The sequence below is a fragment of the Aegilops tauschii genome, chromosome 5 (genome assembly GCF_002575655.3).
Source record: "Aegilops tauschii subsp. strangulata cultivar AL8/78 chromosome 5, Aet v6.0, whole genome shotgun sequence".
Taxonomy (NCBI): domain Eukaryota; kingdom Viridiplantae; phylum Streptophyta; class Magnoliopsida; order Poales; family Poaceae; genus Aegilops; species Aegilops tauschii.
In genome coordinates, this window is record NC_053039.3 from 137576966 (window position 1) to 137594551 (window position 17586).

Here is a 17586-nt window from a genome sequence, read left to right on the forward strand (position 1 = left end):
GCTGTAGCAGAATAACACAATGTATGTGACTATAATGAAGATGAACCTAACAATGGATCTAGCGAGGATAATGCATACGATGATATTTTGGATGAATAATATGGTACCACACATCCTTCCACTTCACATGCGACCGACATTGAAGAATGAAATGTGGATGACTTCTATTAGATCATTACTATGTTACAAAACATCGATTGTGTGCTAAGTACTTTTATTATGTTGCTTTAAATTTGGTTTTCAAACTTTACAGAAACCATATAAATTTGTAGCCTGGATACAAAATATCCAATTTGAGTAAGTCTAGTAGAATCCTTGATTCCATGGCTTGATACAATGATCCAATCATGTCTGAGGAAAATCGATCCGATTTAGAATCCCAACACTCACTACCATGTTGGTGAAGATTATCAATTTGCTCTCCATATTGCTATGAGGGAAGCCTTCACTTAAGTACATCTTCACATGTGCATTATCACCAAGTGGACTGAAAGCTTCAAAGCATATAACCTTTGGATGCATATCTTGAACTTGCACTTGTCAAACTTGATGACCATCACCAATTGATGCCATAATTACATAGGCTACTTGAAACCTTTCTTTTGATGAAAGCCCATGAGGATAACCTAACCCACATAGACATAACTAACAGACATCATGGGTTAGTTTACAAAGCGCAATTCATAATTGCTTACAATACCACTAGATTACTAGATCCCAAGGTGTGCATTATTTGTGCTTGTCTGTTGACCAAATATAATTCAATCTATGAACTTCATTTTGGTCAACCAAATACTTACTTCACACTCTATCTTGGTTTCTTAAATGCCACAATGAACTCTTCATTTCCCTCCACTGCTTCACTAGACCATCAAAGACTCTTTCATAGCCATGTCAAGTTTCACTATCAATATCATATTTGATCATCACTTGTTCTTCTAAATGCTTCATCACAATGTCTTGAGAGGCCATCTTTTGCACATACCTGTAAAGCTTGGCCACTTCGATGTGTACCTTGGGATCTTGGAGTTGTGCTTGGTCGGATGAACTGGGGAGAAGGTCGTGACAGTCCCAGCCTGAGGAAGATTGCCTGACTCTATGTTTGGGATGTATAACCACCCCTCATGCCACTTCTTGCTTGTCTCTGCAAACTCCCCTTCTAGGTACCTACATCCTAACTGCTTGCAGATGGTAGCCCCTCCGCACTCGCAAGTTTCATTCATGCTTTTTTGGAGTTTTACTTGGAGATATTTTATCCAAAGCGAGGCTCAATGGTCAAGAAACACTTAAAGAGTGTGATGAAACAAGCGATGTGCAAAATAGAGTTTAGGTCGAGGTGGTGCATCTAGAGCTCATCAAAGTGGAGGAGACCATAGAAGAAAGGATGGATTGAAAAAACTCAGGCCATGGAGAATAAAAGGGATGAAGGTAACCCGCTCATATGCTTCTGGCTGGGCATAACTTCTACGATGAAGGTGCCTTCCATCAGTCCGACCACCGGTGAGCGTGGTATCACGATTTCCAGCTGTGGTAGGTAGTCTGTGTCAGCTAGGTGTTGCAAGGTAGGCTCAGTGCTGGTGGAGGGCATCCACTTTCCCTTGGTCTTCGACAACATCTTGAGCTTTGCCTCGCCGGTGGCGGTGCTCTTCCCGGTGGCAGGGGCCTTGCCGCCCTTGGTCAGGCGGTGTTGAGCAACCTTGGAAGCCATGGTGTTAGGTGCATATTATGGAGCAGCGGACCAACGCATCGACAATGGCAGCAAGAGTGTGAGAATTAAGAAGGCAAGGAGGGAGAATGCACGAGAGCTCTCCCCTCGGCTCCTCCTCTCTCTTTATAGGTAGACGAGAGGGGGAACAACGACAACATACGTCCTCGCATCCCCAATAACGCCGATAAAGTGTGCAAGGATTGAGGAGCTGCCATTAATGCAACATGGACCAAGGATCACACCATGATTGGACGTGCCCTGAGTGGGGACCTAACTCACTGCTGCATGTCATGTTGACCAGCGGCCGGAGCTGACACAAGGCCTCGTCCGGCTTACTGGGGAATCTGGTCCGTCTGGCCATCACAAGACTGGGTCCGCAAAATTCAAAGATGTTGCGCGGGAGTTCGACCCACCGAGACCGACTCCGCGGAAAGTTCTCTCGCATTGATGCTACCAAGCCAGGGAGCTTAGAAGAAATAGTTTCAACCTTAACAAGCTAAGGAGACGATGTTGAAGATAGATGTTGCTCATGATGCAGCCAAGCTTGAAGAACTGTTCATGGGTTAATGATGTTGTTACGGCCCAGGGGTCCTTCACCTCTCTAGTTGTCGCCCCAAGTAGGCCGATTTGAGGCCCCTAGGCCAGTTTCCGCCCTGGGCCATCATGTTGACCAATGGGCTATGTAGAAGGAAGATTCAAGAAGCCTTGCCATTCAATACAAGGAAGAAGGATTCGTGGAGGACTCCCCTTCACCGACATAGCCGATTAGGTTTGTGTGATCCTAAGGTCCCAGGTATCTTATGTATGCACGGGTTGATCTAGTCGATAGACATGTTAGAATCCCTCGACTAACAACCATACTTTGCATACCCCAATCATAGTATGCAACATGAACAAGAGTAGGCTTTTACCTCGTAAGGAGGGCCAGAACTTAGGTAAATGTGGTATCCTGTTTCATCTATGATCCACTCACCTCGCCTCAACACCCTATCGAGGGATCCGCTGGAATATACTCCGACAATATGCGATATGGAGGCTGCCAATATGGCGACTCTGCTAGAGTTGCTCTAAGACGCTCCTCCTCCTCTTTATAAGCCTTTTCCTTTTGTGACAAAAATAGCCTTTTGACTTTGTATGCCATCCAGATGAGACACTACAATTTTTGCACATTATATACCATGAGTTACTTATTCCACGACTTCTTTTAACACAACCCCAAAGGCTCTTGACCATTGAAAAGAATGTGAGAATTATCTGGTCAAGTAGCAAAAAACCAGGCAAAAATTGCACAACACGCCCATAAGACAAGGCACCTGGACGACCTGTCTACCCACAAGACCCACCCACACCATTGAAAAGAGGAACACCATCAAGGATGCATGCAAAGCATTATCAATATCATTGCTCCTGCAGAAGCGTCTCCAACATTACTATGGATGGCCAATGAAGAACCCTCACACCGAACGAAGCATGAGATTCCTGCCGGCCTATGACAAACAATTGGCCACATCACGTCGAGGACCATGCAACTCCGGTTTTGATGAAGGTAAAAGGAGCACACCTAGCATCACTGGAATCTGAGTTGTCCATCACCCGACATCGTTGCCACCACGTCACCACGTGCCACTGCAACTCCGACTTCATGCTCAGGAATAAGCCAGATGGTCGATGGCAAAGGCAAGATGCAGCCCTCCTCACCTTGCCACCACCATAGTGATTGCAAAAGTTGCAACGCCACTCCCGCTCCATCGACTGTGCACCTACCAACCGCGATGTCGAACACGTCCAACACCAAGGAAGCACAAGCAAAAACAGTCTTCAAGATAGTGCCCCAAAGATGAGAAAACAACGCTGAAGATGATGTTGTCGCTCCTTGCAGCAAAAATCTAGGCTTTCACCTAAAGACTTGATATGGGAGTTGAGGGTGCGCAAATCTCATCAACCCCGCCTCTAAGGAGGATAACGATGTCCACGTGCGCCGTCGCTGGCGGAAAGCACTAGCCATGCTTTTGCTTGGAGCAAGCAAACCACCATTCCCACACCGTCGGCCAATGCAGGGAGGCACGTCCACTGGCCCCGCACACCCCCAACACAGTGACTGCCAAACCCCATGCGGTGCCACCTCCAACCTCATCTCCTGCTAATGCCCGCGAGATAGAACTATCGAACCGACCAGATATGGCACCCTTCCTTGCCGCACCACCATGCAGCCGTCGCCAGGCGGGAGAGCTGCCACCTTGTCCCGGGGACTTGCAAGATGGATACACCGGGTCGAAATCCGCGACACTCGCTACCCCACGGTGAACCCAGACCGGAGATCAGACTCTCCCGAGGCCGAGCCTCCTCCAACGCAAGGATGCACCGATACACGAAGAAACACCCCCACCGCTGTCTGTCGAGTTGGCTTAGTCCGTCAGCGTCCTCCGACGACCTCGAGGGAGGAAGAGGTGGGGGAGGGGACGACTGCGGCTAGGGTCCCGCCCGAGCCGCTGCCAAGAGCGATGCAGGCGTGGATGTGAGTTTTTTGCACTACCACGCGCCATATTGTTCTCCATGACTTTTCTAGCAATTGAGGTACTTTGTCTTCTTTATATGAACGGATATATACTGTTTAAAAAGCGCCGCTAGGTTTGAACCGCTAGAGTCATCATCTTTTCTCACCGGATCATGCCGTTGCGGAGGAACACGTCATAGCCTTAGCCAAAAGAAGAGTAGCATCTCAACAAGAATGGACGAAAAGAGTGAGGAAAAAAGAGCAATTGGATGGTCAGATAGACGGTTATTACCTGTATAACCGGAAACAGAAACTGAAGCCGTCAGCCGGTAAATTGGGCCGGCAGGGTCACTCCAGCAGGCCCATAAAGGAAATCTTCGGGTCGTGAGAGGATATTTTTACAAACCCCCCGTCTTTCGCCCCTGATCCCGCATCCGGCATCTCCCACTCCTCCTCCGGCACCTGCTCCGATCCCGCGGACGCCGTCCGCTGCCTACATCGTCTCCGGCGAGCTCCCCTGCCCCGCCAAGCAAGGATGGTAAGGCGATCAAAGATCTGTGTCTTCTCCGCGCAGCGGTCTGTGCGATTTCCTCATTCTGCTCGCGTCTTGAGGATTTGCGCCGGTTTCTCATATTCCCCTTGTGGTACATGATATGCATGCATAAGCAATCGATTTCGATTGATACTGGGCGATGCGGGGTGGGGTTGTTTCGATCGAACCTACCGAAATCTGGCTTCCGGGATGGGGCATCAGTAGGGCGTTGACTTGGGGATTTTTGGTTGCGGTTTTCGGTGATCGATCCGCGTGGATCTGTGCTGTGACGATCTGCGAGTTTCGGTTAGGGCATATTTACCTTGGATAGAGATCATAGATTTGTATACTTCAGGTTAGTTAATTATGGTGGATCTGTAGGTGGTTTACTATTTTTAACGCACAGATTTTAGCCCTGGTTAGTGCACTAGCACCTGTACAATCTGTTTTCTTGCAAAGCTGGACATTGATACGTTGGCATGAATGTTGTCTAGTCCATTGGAATGTATGGTGAAGAGAACATGTGCGTTCTAACTAAATGCCCGCTGAAATAACTCTTAAGATTATTTTCTTCACCGACCAATCTCCTTTTTTCTCCTTTAGACCCAACGATGCTGATGATTTTGAAATTTGAACCGTACAAAGACTGAAAAATAAATGGCGATCTAACATATACTCCCTCAGTTCCTAAATATAAGTCCTTTTAGAGATTCCAACATGGACTACATACGTAGCAAAATAAGTGAATCTACACTCTAAAATACGTCTATATACATCCGTATGTAGTTCATATTGAAATTTCTAAAAAGACTTATATTTAGGAACGGAGGCAGTACTATTGACCATCTTTTTTCCGAGTATATTGCTTTCTCATCAGAGCCAGTCTTCTGCAAGTGTTTTCTCAGATCTCCCGCTTCTGTATGTAGTCTATTGAAAAACTAGTCCAGTATCGAGTCCTGTTATATCGACCATTAAGCTCAAGAAATAAGCATTATGGATTTTTAGCTTCAGCATTTTAGTACTACAATTATAACATGTATTTTACGTAATATGCTCATTGTAAGGATTGAATTATTTTTTTGTTGGCTTTGTTGCTTACTGTTAGGAAGCGAAATAGAAGCTGGGGTTATTTTTCAGGTTGTTTAATAAGAAATTTTTTGTTAGTACCAATGCCTATGCAACCTGTTGAATATGAATCTTTGCCAGTCTGAAGGATAATGGTTCATCAACCTTTTAAATGCTAAACATCGTGTTTGTTAACTCTTGTTCTTGGACATGCCTGTGTACTCGTGGCTCTTGATGCTTTTGCCTTGAGTCTACAGCTCATTGCTTTCTGAATGTCTCATGCTGTGCTGCAGTTGCGAATCTGCAATAAATTGATCTTGCTAATTGATGCCCTGCTTTGGTAACTACCATCTACTACCTCTGTTAGGGCTCTACTTGCTGTTGAGCTACCACCGTTTGATTTAGGGGAAGAGCTTTATGAGCATTTTAAGGTCGGTTGGAGTACAGACCCCAGTATAGAATACTTTTTTGAGTATGTTGTAAGGTCTGGTCATCCGCTTCTGTGCTTGCACTTCTGCGTAACTAGGGGTGCAAGTAAAGCTCTTCAAGCAAGCCAGCAAACCAATTCTATATGCTTGTTCTGCTTGTCCAAAAGAGACTTAACTATTCTAGTTACGTTACGAGTTTAGTAAAAATCCACAATAAGTACTCCCTCCGTTCGGAAATACTTGTCGGAGAAATGGATGTATCTAGAACTAAAATACGTCTAGATACATCCATTTCTTCGACGAGTATTTCCGAACGGAGGGAGTAGCTTTCCTCCCTTCTGATGCTTGTTTTGCTTTTTACTTGTGAATGAACCCATTACGTTTTTTGAAAGAAGCAAGCATAAAAGGCTATCGACAAAAGTGGAGTTAGTTGGTCAGGCTGGCCAAGCCAATGATGCTAATTTGTGGTAATAATAGTTTTCAACCGATAAGGTGAAAATTGAATTGTTAAGTTAGAGAGAACCAGTAAATTCTATGATGTGTTATGATTTACAAATCATCATTATCGGCAGCACAATTCCAAAATACTGATTAAGTAATTGATACCATTATTAATATTTATCATGGACGTGAGGAAAATTTAATTTTCACATGATTTAGGTGCGATCCTTGTCTTAACTGATTAATGCTAACTGCATGAGAATATATATTTTTGGTAACCAAATATTTTGTTTGTCTATATTGTGTTATCGAAGAATAAAATAGATATCTTATCTGAGGGATTTAAATGCGTTTGTGCTATCTTTGTCCATGGCATTTTGTTATGTTCTGTATACTAAATTGGTTTCATTTCCTTCGCAGACTACTTCAAGGCGTCTTGCTGACAGGAAGAGTGCGAAGTTTCAGAAGAACATTACAAAGAGGGGCTCAGTGCCTGAAACTACTGTGAAGAAGGGGAATGACTATCCTGTTGGACCCATCGTGCTTGGATTCTTCATCTTTGTCGTCATAGGATCATGTGAGCTTCCTACATAACCTTTTCTAATCTCCCTTCTGTTTGATCCTTTTAGGTATCCTTATGCTGCATCTTTTCTTTGTGCACAAATCTACCATATTCTATGTCTCTATAGCTACTGTAAACAATGAGTTAACTTTGTGAGTTCTGACAGTTGAGCATGTACGAAATGCTGGCTCTTTAAAAGAGTTACACCCTATTCAGTGAACCTTTTCTTCCTCCATCCATATTAACCCTATGATTGGTTCTGGTAGACATATCATTGCTCGAAACATCTCTATAGTGGCAAAAGGGACCAGTGAGCACACTAGCCCAGTGTTCTCTGCCCCACTGCAATTTAGGTCGGGGCTGTCAACCTCCAGTGAGTGACACAGTTGCTGTAGCTAAGCTGTGGTGTACTATATTAGCAAATCCTCCAGAGAGGATATCCGCTCTCAGCTATGAGCAGTTCAAGCTGGTAGAAACTGCTTGCTTGTCCACTTATTCCACGATGCTTTGCGGCACTCGGTAACCTCTGCTGCCACTTAACTCGTGCAGCCCTCTTGTCATCTCCACTCAGTCCACAACTCCCCCTGATTTCTTGAAGTTCCCTTCTCATTTGTTTTTAGAGCTGCAAAAGTACACCATTCATCCCAGGCTGTCCTTTATAGAGTTAGTATCTGACTTGCTCATTTTGGAGTTCGGGATGCAGAGGGATGTCCTGAAAAGTGAAATGCAAATGAATTCAGAGAAAAGTCTGCAGTGAAACTTCAAATGATTCAAGAAGGGGAATGACTATTCTGTTGGACCTACCTGGGATCAGTTGTTTCCATCTCTAGGCTGGCCAAGTCATGACCCTCAGCATTTGTAGCTCTATAATGGACAATCTTTATTCGGTCAAGACATCATGAAGCTCTCCAAGTGAGTTCTCCACCTACCTATGGTTGGTGTGTTCATAAGGGAGGGCTAATTAGTCTTTCTAAGTCTTTTAAAAGGGTCCCCATTAGTGGCCTAATTCGCTTATCTGATTAAGGGTTGGTTGTAACTAGGCTCTAATTTGGTTATGGTCTAGCTTGGTTGAGGTTATGAAGCTCCGACTTCAGCTTGAAGACCATGTAATGTTTGAGAGTAAGGATAACATTACCCTCCTTCATTCATTTTTTATCCTCAACGAAGTAACGAGCCCAACTCCTTTTGTTCATTTTTTATCATCAACGAAACAACGAACCCAACTCCTTTGTTCATTTCTTATCCTCGACAAAATTACGAGCCCAACTCGAAATCAAGTTTCGCCACCGCATCTGCTCTGATGAGCAATCGCTGAAGGATCCACTGCGACTGTTACGCTTAGACTCAGGAGGAGGAGGTCAAGCCCCTTGAGTACTTGATTCGATTGGCCTCACCAAACCTGGAATGTTAAATCTCGATATGACAGCAGTTCCGCTGTCATGAGAAACTTACTGCTGTTTGATTCTGTGCACCCCAGGCAGAGGTGAATAACATGTATTTTGGTTTATCATTGAAGCATTGATTTTGCTCTTACTTTGCCCTTGACACTAAGGCGGTGTTTGGTTCGCAGTTTTTTGTCCGGTATCTGATTACGATGCAACCTCTTACCGTTACTTGTGTTTGGTTTTCTTTCTCTGTAAACAGATCCCATGTAAATGGATCCCAGGGCAGTTTTAGCCCGATACCGCCCCCGTCCCCAACACAGAAATTCTAACTGCCCACGAGTCCTCCGCGAGTTGCGGCGCTAATGGCGGAGGCCCCTGATCTCCAAGTCGCAGATCTCTTCCTCCAGTCCCCACCCAAACCTCCACCGAGTTGCTGCCGGCCCTGGTTTCCAAGGTCTCGATCTTCCCCACTTGAGCATGCTGCGGCGGAGACATCCCAGCAGTAGCGGGCGGACAGTGGCCTTAGTTCTCCTTTTTCCCAGCTGTGCTTTTCCCCTGCGCCATGGCCGATGGGTTCATGTTTTCTTCCCTGCGCCATGGCCGATGGGTTCCAGTTTTCTTCCCAGCTTTCCCTCTTACCTTTACATCTGATCTGATAACCAAACAGATTTTGATTTTTGCCCGTACCGTTTACAGTAACGGTGTAAACCCATTGCGTTTATGTTAAAGTTACACCTTCTATCCCAGGTTGTAGAGATTCTCTCATGATCTCATTGCAACCCATGCTGTGTAGGAAAAAGCAGTAATAGTATATTCAACATATTTCACTATGTATTTTGGGGTGCTTTCTGATTTTCTGGTTTTTATATAACTTTGAGCATATATTACCAAGGGAAATGGAAACTGCACCTGATTTACCCTTTCAGTATCGTGCCTTTCTTTAGTAAGATGAGAAGCTAATGATCTAAATAAACAATAGAAAATCTGACTCCCTTCACAATTGGTTCTTTGCAGCCTTGTTTCAGATTATCAGGACGGCTACTAGTGGTGGGATGGCTTAATATCGAGCTAAAAACAAGACTATCATTATCAGAGATTTATTATCCATGTGTTTGGGAGGCAATATCATATCTGTACCCTGTAGCAAACTTCGACCCTGATGATGTTATGTAGAGATTTAAATCTTGTGCAGTCGTGTTTACCTCCTGTTACCAAGAACCTAGTCTAAACTTGAAACTAAATGGTGCAAGTTGAAACTTTAAAATTATATAAAACTTCAAATATCCAAGGTAATAATTTGTTTTCTTTCTTTGTGATGACACTTATACAATGTTCAAAATATATCGGCGGGGTGTTGAGTAGAGATTAATCGGTGAATTGGTCGTTTAACCGAATTTGTCGGTAACCCATTTATGGAAGGTCGACTAGGGTAATATATGTATGTCCTAGGCTATATAGCAGCATGTAATGTACTCCCTCTGTTTTTATTTACTTTGCATATTAGAGTTGACGAAGTCAAACTTTATAAAGTTTGACCAAATTTATAGAGAAGAATATAAATAATTAGCATAACAAATCTATATGATGTGGATTCATAAGGGGCCTTTATTTTATTAGTGTCTACACCTCCCCAATCCAAGCTCATCACTCTACTCTAGTGTCTGCGTGCTAAAGTAGTTCCTATCACACCTCAACTATGGCTTGTAGCATCTAGGCACATGAGACAATTATCTCTAAGAAACTCGGCAAAATACTCAACTTTGAGAGAAGAGAGCCCACCTCATAAAAGGGAGTTTTTAAAGGGTAAATCAAACTTTTTATATTTCCTCCGTCCAAAAATAAGTATTTCAATTTTAGTATAACTTTTTTTATACTCCCTCTGTCTTAAAATAAGTGTCTCAATCTTAGTAGTTGTACTAAAGGTTGAGACATTTATTTTGGGATGGAGACGTTCGGAGTGCAGGATACACTCTGTATGCCACACCTCACACCGTGTGTCACCAACACCTACTTTAGCCAATACATGCGCAACTCGATTAGCCGTTCTCCTCGTCCAGGTGATCTTCACATCTTGCCGATCTTGAAGTAACGTCTTGATCTCCTGTAATACTAGGCCGACGGCTGATAAATTCTTCCCCGGTTCATTCACCATGCGCACTACCGCCAAACCATCCGTCTCGAGATGGAGCTTCTGGATCCCCAGTTCCGCTGCAACCTGGATTGGACGTTTGCAAGCCAGAATCTCAGAAAGTTTTGGGTTAGTGATCGCAGGGAAGTGTTGACACACTGCACCTCTGAAGGCTTCTTGATGGTCCCAGAACACCACTCCATCTTCTCCCTTGTTGCCCACTTTTGATACAGCATCATCAACATTGCCCTTTACCAAGCCCCTCTCCGGCGGCTTCCACTTCTCGACCAATGTCGGTTTGGTAGCCTTTGTTTGTTTCTCTTGTACTGTGTGCCTCTTGTAGTTAGAGCAAGTATAATAAGTTGATGTAGGCGGGTTGTAAGATTTTAAATAATATATTTTGGCTGAATTGGATGAGAGCGAAAAGGCAAGAGAGGAGAAGCGGGCTACAAACTTACAGCCGGCTGTAGCACGAGCTCCAACACTCTTTATAGAGAAACATGTAGGCCATATATTAATAATATAACATACTAATATGACTAACTATTGTATGAGCGAGCTATAAGGTTGACTATAAGTGACATGAAAAATTCATATGCCCACCATTGGCTATACTATTAACCATGCTCTTATAGCTGATCACCGAAGCGGCCACAGTACGCACGTCAGCAATTCTTTTCCCGTCCCTTGCCTCATTTCTTGCCAACCGAAGTCCATACAAACTCTGAACCATAATGGATTTCTCCTCGTCTCTGGCTTCAGCAAACCACTCTAGCAGCCACCCTGATAGTGCACTTTGCGAGCGCATGTTAACCGGCGGGACCGCCACCGGAACCCCCCTTCTCTGAGTGCATGATCTTCAAAAACTTCATGGATTGTGGGCATGTCCAGAATCTCTGATGGATGGATTCTTGTATCCCACAAGCAACACAAAAAACACCTTCTTTTATACTTCGTCGGTGTAGCTCACTTCCGGGAGATGGTGTGCAATTATTTTGTTCCAGATCCTATCTATGCCCGCCCCCCGCGCCGCCTAGCTCTGGCGACAAGGGGGAACCCTGGCCGCCGCCGCTCGCTAGGACCTCTCCGCCCCTTCTCCGCATCGCCGCCGCCGGAGGGCTGACCGACGAAGCCGCGCCGGACCCCAGGAAGGTGGCGGCGGGGCGGATCTAGCTCCTCGCGCCCCGATCCCCCCACCCTACGACCCCGCGCCTCACCCCCACGGCTGCTGCCACCAGCTGGCCCGGCGACGCCGGCTCCGTTCCTCCGACAGCCTGCCCCGTGTGGCTCCGGCCAGCCTCGCCCCGCCACCGTTGGCCGCCCCCAACTCGCCCGCGCCCCTCGCCCTCTCCGCCCCACGTCCCCGCACCCCCGAGATCCCATCTGGTGCCTCTGAGGTGCCCTTCTCCAGCTGCTGCATGGACTTGTCGGTGATGGATCTGGCGCTCCTGGCCGTTGCCATGGGCGCCTCCTGCAGCCTCCCCACTCCCCCGGTGGCGCAACCCAGCCTTGCTGGTTCTGCTGCCAGCCGTGGGCGGGGCATGGGACCTGCGTCTGGAGGTGGCGGCGTTCGCGGCCTGCCTTTCATGCAGGCACCCCTCTCGTCTCCGACGGCCCTCCCTTCCCTCGAGCCATGGTGACAACTCTCATGTGGAGGCAGCAATGCTTCTGTGGTGTGGCAGACACGGGGCTCCTCATGGTGGATCATTGCTGACGTTGTTCCGGCCCCGGCGGCCTCCGGACCGCGTCTTTCCGGTGTCTCGTGCTGCCGGCGTCCTGCCGGGCAGCCCCGGCCTCGGCGACCGTGTAGCTGCGTCCCTCCAGCTTACCCGGCTCGTCGATGTCCCGATGGCTAAGGCCACGGCAGCACGGATCTGCGTCCTTCCAGCCCTTGCTTGCCGGCGGTGCTGGACGCCGCCGCCCCAGACCCACTCGTGTGGTTCGCTTCATCGCCTGCCCCGCCCCGTATGCCTCAAAGCCTCCTCCTTTCGCCAGATCTAGTGCTCGTGGGTTCGGGGGCAGTGCCACCCTCCGACGGCAAGTGTAGCCCCACCAACCCCCTCCCAACATGGTGGTTCCGACCAACTTTGGCTTCCTCATCTTCGATTCCAGACTCGACGACTATGGGATTGCTCTGTTCAGGCCAGGGAGAGATCCCTGCTCGGCTTGCTGATACTGACAGCGGCGGCGCCCGTGGGTGTTGTTTTCTTTTTGGAGACGTTGCCAAGGCCTTCAGCTGCACCCCTCTTCGAGATCAGGGGAAACCCCAGGTCCGAACCTCAGGTCCGGCTCCCCCGGACCGGATAGCGACAGCGTCCATTCCTTCTTCAAGGCGCTATCTTGCGAGCTCGTGGTGTCCCCAGTTTTGGCTAGGACGATGTTGGAATTCTTGTTGGCTGGCATTGCCGTACTTGGTTCGGGTCTGGTAGGTCTAGCTGTGATGTTTCTTATGTTCGGGCCGAGCATCCCCTTCTCTCTGCTCCAGGCACCATGTTCACACCTGCTTGCGTCCGTGTTATGTGTTGTACCCCCGTTGTACTCATTCTACTCCTTCTATCAACGAAATGATAAGCAAGCTTTGCCTATTCCCGAAAAAAAAGGTATAGCTCACTTCCAATGAGAAGGCCATCCTTCATGAGCCTCCATACATGGATTTTTGCCTTGTTTGGAGCACAGGAGGCCCATAGTGAAAGGCGGTTCCGGCCGTCCGGACCTTGTTTTGTTCACGCTCATTTTCAGGTGATAAGCGGATCGTACTGTGAACTGACCATTCCTAGTAAAGTTCTAAGCTATGTACAAAGGGTGGCCCTGGAGGCACATACTGAGCCTGCTGAGGCGCGAAGAAGGAATGTCTTTCGGCTAGAAGATGGTGGAGGGCAAGAGGAGGTTGCTACGAATGTGTATGATGCAATGGCGGAAGATGCTGAAGAGGAGTCCAATGCTTGATTCAGTTTAACAGTAGCATGTATTGTGTGCACCTGCGTGTGCCTTTTGCTGCGAGATGTAGGGGTGGTGAATTGCTATGCGTGGGGTTCCTTCACATGGCGATACTTTGTTCTCCCGTTGGGGTGTAGACATTTCCCTTTTGGGTCTTCGTTCACATGGCGATATTTTGGTAGCACCTACCTTTTTTTTTTTGACCTGCAGCACCTACGGATGGTGGCAGGGGACATGGCTAAAAAAAGGTAAGACAGGTAAACGAAGTGAAAAAACAGATTTCTCTACTTTACCGTGTGATTCGTAGGGGCTATTCATAGGAGTTGAGATGCGATATCCCGGCAAAAATCGGTAAACTAAGCTAATCCAAGCTCCTTGGACGCGCGCGCTCTGTCCCGATGGACGAGACCGGTTCATCCCCCCCGCTGCACGTCGTTATCTGCCCGTGGCTCGCCTTCGGCCACCTGCTCCCCTGCCTGGACCTCGCCGAGCGCCTGGCGTCGCGGGGCCACCGTGTTTCGCTCGTCTCTGCGCCGCGAAACATCGCGCGGCTCCCGCCTGTGCGCCCAGCTGTGGCGCCGTTCGTCGGCCTCGTGGCACTGCCGTTCCCGCGCGTGGCCGGGCTCCCCGACGGCGCCGAGTCCACCAACGACCTCCCCTTCGACAAGTTCGAGCTCCATCGCAAGGCGGCCGACGGCCTCACCGCGCCCTTCTCCGATTACTTGGAGTCCCTATGCGCCGAGCCCGGCGGAAGGAAGCCCGATTGGATCATCGTGGACTACTTCAACGACTGGGCGGCCGCCGCCGCCATCCAACACAAGGTTCCATGTGCGATGCTTGCCCTACTCGCTGCGACTGTCGTCGCCACCTTGGACATTCTACTGTCCGAGCGCACCGCGTCCCGATCGGCAGGAGCGCCAAGGTTCGCGACGGAGAAGACGGGGCTAATGTCTCTACAATGCAAATGGGGGATGTCCATCGCCGAGCAGGTCTCCTCGACGCTCCAGAGGTGCAAACTCGTTGCCATGCGGAGCTGCAGTGAGTGGGAGCCCGAGAGCGTCGCTCATGCCGCGACGTTCGGCGGCAAGCCGGTTGTCCCCTTCGGCCTCCTGCCGCCGTCGCCTGACGGAGGTCGCCGCGGCGACAGCGGCAAGGACGATACGGCCGTGCGATGGCTCGATGCGCAGCTGGCCAAGTCGGTTGTGTACGTCGCGCTCGGAAGCGAGGTGCCGCTGCGCCCGGAGGAGGTGCGCGAGCTCGCCCTCGGGCTTCAGCTCGCCGGGACGCGCTTCCTCTGGGCTCTGAGGAAGCCACCGGGCGTCGACGCCGACGTGCTCCTCCCTCAGGGGTTCGAGGAGTGCACGCGCGGCCGTGGCCTCGTGATAACGGGCTGGGTTCCTCAGCTCGGGATACTGGCGCACGACGCCGTGGCTGCGTTCCTGACGCACTGCGGCTTGAGCTCCACCATCGAGGGGCTCCTGTTCGGGCGTCCTCTCGTCATGCTGCCCATAATGGGGGACCAAGTGCCGAATGCAAGGCTGATGGAGTGTAGGAAGGTCGGCGTGCTGGTGCCGAGAAACGAGAAGGACTGTTCGTTTGACCGAGAAGGCGTCGCGACGGCGATTCAGGCTGTGGCGGTAGAGGAAGAAGGTAGGAGAGTGTTTACAGCCAACGCCAAGAAGCTGCAAGAGGTCGTGTCGGACACGGAGTGCCATGAGAGGTATATTGACCGGTTTATTCAGCAGCTTAGATGTTACAAGTAGTGAAGTGAAGCGTACGTCTTGATGTTACCTGGAGTCCTGGACTTGGAACATGCAGTAGAACAAGCTTCTGTATATTGGGATGAGTCGAAATTGAAACGAGCCTCAGTTTCAAATCATGCATACCCGTGATTTCTTTGTGATCTTCACTCATTGCAGTTTGCAGAGTGTACCACTTTGCTATGCTCCCCGCATAGGTTTTTTTTTTCTTTACTTGACTAACTTTCCGAACGCTTCATTTCTTCCTTTCTAACTAATCACACATCTAATTCCTCTTTTGCTTACTAGCTAATTGCAGAGTGAAGTCTATTTTAAACCCTAACATTGTAGAGCGCGACGTAAACAAACCCTCACGTCTAAATCCTTGAAATCGATACCCTCTACTCGTCGATCCCGGCCGATTTAGACCCTGGATCCGTTTGGCGTACCGGGAAATAAATGATCCTGGCCAGGATCTACCTTTACTCTCGCTGACTAGGTTGGCCCACTTGTCATATGTATCCTCTGTCCCAATCTTTCAGATGTGTGTTCGGATGGAGGCGGAGACGGCGCCGTCTCGCGCCCAAGGCGGAGACTGGCCGCTGGTGCACAAGCGGCAGTGGACAGCCGTCTTCATTACCACAGAAACGGTGGGGCGGCCTGCACGTCCGGCGCGGCAAAGCAGATGGGGGCGACGCGGACGGAGGAGCAACTTGGCGACCGGTGAGAGCACGTCCGCGCCGGACAGGCCGTGCCCCTCGAGCACCATCCGCGTCACGCGCCCCAAGCTCAGGTCATCCCGCGCCACGCAGTTGTTTCCCCGCTGCACGGGGACGAGCTGACGGACAGGTTCCCCTCACGAGCGCGACGGAGCGGTCAGTGGCGAGCCGAAAGCTCACAAGCGCCGCGGCGGAGCGGTCAGCGGCGAGCCGAAAGTCCACGAGCGCCGCGACGTCGCCGTCCAGCGAGCATACATTAGTATGGCATACGAGTAACAATAGCATGATGAAGAACAGCGACGTAGCGCTGTTTCTGCGTGAGGCGAGGCAGAGGCCGGACCTTGAACGTGGTTGGTGCCATGAAGTTATTCGTTCTGCCCAAATTCACAGCAGTTTATGCCTTCTTTTGGTTTAGATGAGGCGCCTACGCTGGCCGCATGCGTGTGTGTGTTCAATTGCTCACCGGGCCGCCGGTGTGCGTGTGTGTGTAGCTCGTTGCGAGGGCTCGCTACATGTATACGACACATGTGGGCAATTGATCTGAAGCTCTGTCGCTCAATGGCTCGCGAGTCCATGCCGCCATGGCGGACATGGACGCGCGCGGACGGGGGAGCTGGTTTCGGGAAAATGGCAGTGGGCCAAGACGAGCAGCACTCTGACGAGAGAAAGAGAGGGGCGGAGAGGAGAAATGATTTTTTTTCTTTTACAACAAAGAAAAAGATTGTTGAAGAAGGTTATGATATGTAGGCCCGTATGGTCAGTGAGAGAAACAAGCTATCCCGGTCGGGATTGTCCTGCCAAACAGGTGTAGGGTTGGTTTAGGGTTACAATTGGCTAGGATCGATGAGTACAGGGTATGGACTTCAGGGATTTCAACGTGAGGGTTCGTTTACGTCGCGCTCTACGACCACAGGGTTCAAAACAGACTTCACTCCTAATTGCATCCTTCGCCCGTACATGCCGCATTTTATTGTATAGATCGGATCAGTTTCTCCATGTAGTTTTCCCCCCTAGGCAGCTAGGGTTCCCCTCTTTTCCCCTGGCGGCAACCGCTAGGGTTCCCGAACTACCTTGCTATCCCACACAAATCTCACGACCAAATTGGGATCTCCTGATCTGGCTGTGATTCATGACTGTCTTTGAGCGATTGGGTGAGTCTGCATGGCTGGAATGGAAGGAGCAAAGGCGCCGGCGGGAGGCGCATCTGGTAGTGGAGCTGGGGAGGGCGCCCGTGGCCCGGATCCAAGCTTAGAGGATAGATTTCAGGGTCTGAATCTTCACGGAGAGGAGGAGGACGAGTTGGATTTGTCAGGTGAGATCGATGAATTGATTGAAGAGACGAGGTGGATTGCTATTTTTAGGGTTCATACACAATGACCCTTTAGCCATGTTGCCCTGTACAAAGCGATGAGGAATGCTTGGACGCCAGCACAGGGAGTGATCTTCAA

At 49.1% G+C, this 17586-nt stretch overlaps 2 protein-coding genes and 1 long non-coding RNA gene across 3 annotated transcripts; all 3 read left to right on the forward strand.

Moving 5' to 3' along the window:
• The first annotated feature begins 4491 nt into the window (after nucleotides 1-4491).
• LOC109734184 (uncharacterized) lies at nucleotides 4492-9911 on the forward strand. The gene is made up of 3 exons (XM_020293399.4): nucleotides 4492-4740; nucleotides 7089-7245; nucleotides 9630-9911. The coding sequence occupies exons 1-3, from the start codon at nucleotides 4738-4740 to the stop codon at nucleotides 9674-9676; spliced, it is 207 nt and encodes a 68-aa protein (XP_020148988.1). The 5' UTR covers nucleotides 4492-4737; the 3' UTR covers nucleotides 9677-9911.
• Nucleotides 7252-9445, forward strand: LOC141023325 (uncharacterized). Its single transcript, XR_012184357.1, has 2 exons — nucleotides 7252-8142; nucleotides 8271-9445. It is a non-coding gene; the product is annotated as an uncharacterized lncRNA (long non-coding RNA).
• Nucleotides 9912-14078: 4167 nt separating the features above from the next.
• Nucleotides 14079-15559, forward strand: LOC109734172 (UDP-glycosyltransferase 91D2-like). Its single transcript, XM_020293385.4, has one exon. The coding sequence runs from the start codon at nucleotides 14079-14081 to the stop codon at nucleotides 15441-15443; it is 1365 nt and encodes a 454-aa protein (XP_020148974.1). The 3' UTR covers nucleotides 15444-15559.
• The last annotated feature ends 2027 nt before the right edge of the window (nucleotides 15560-17586 follow it).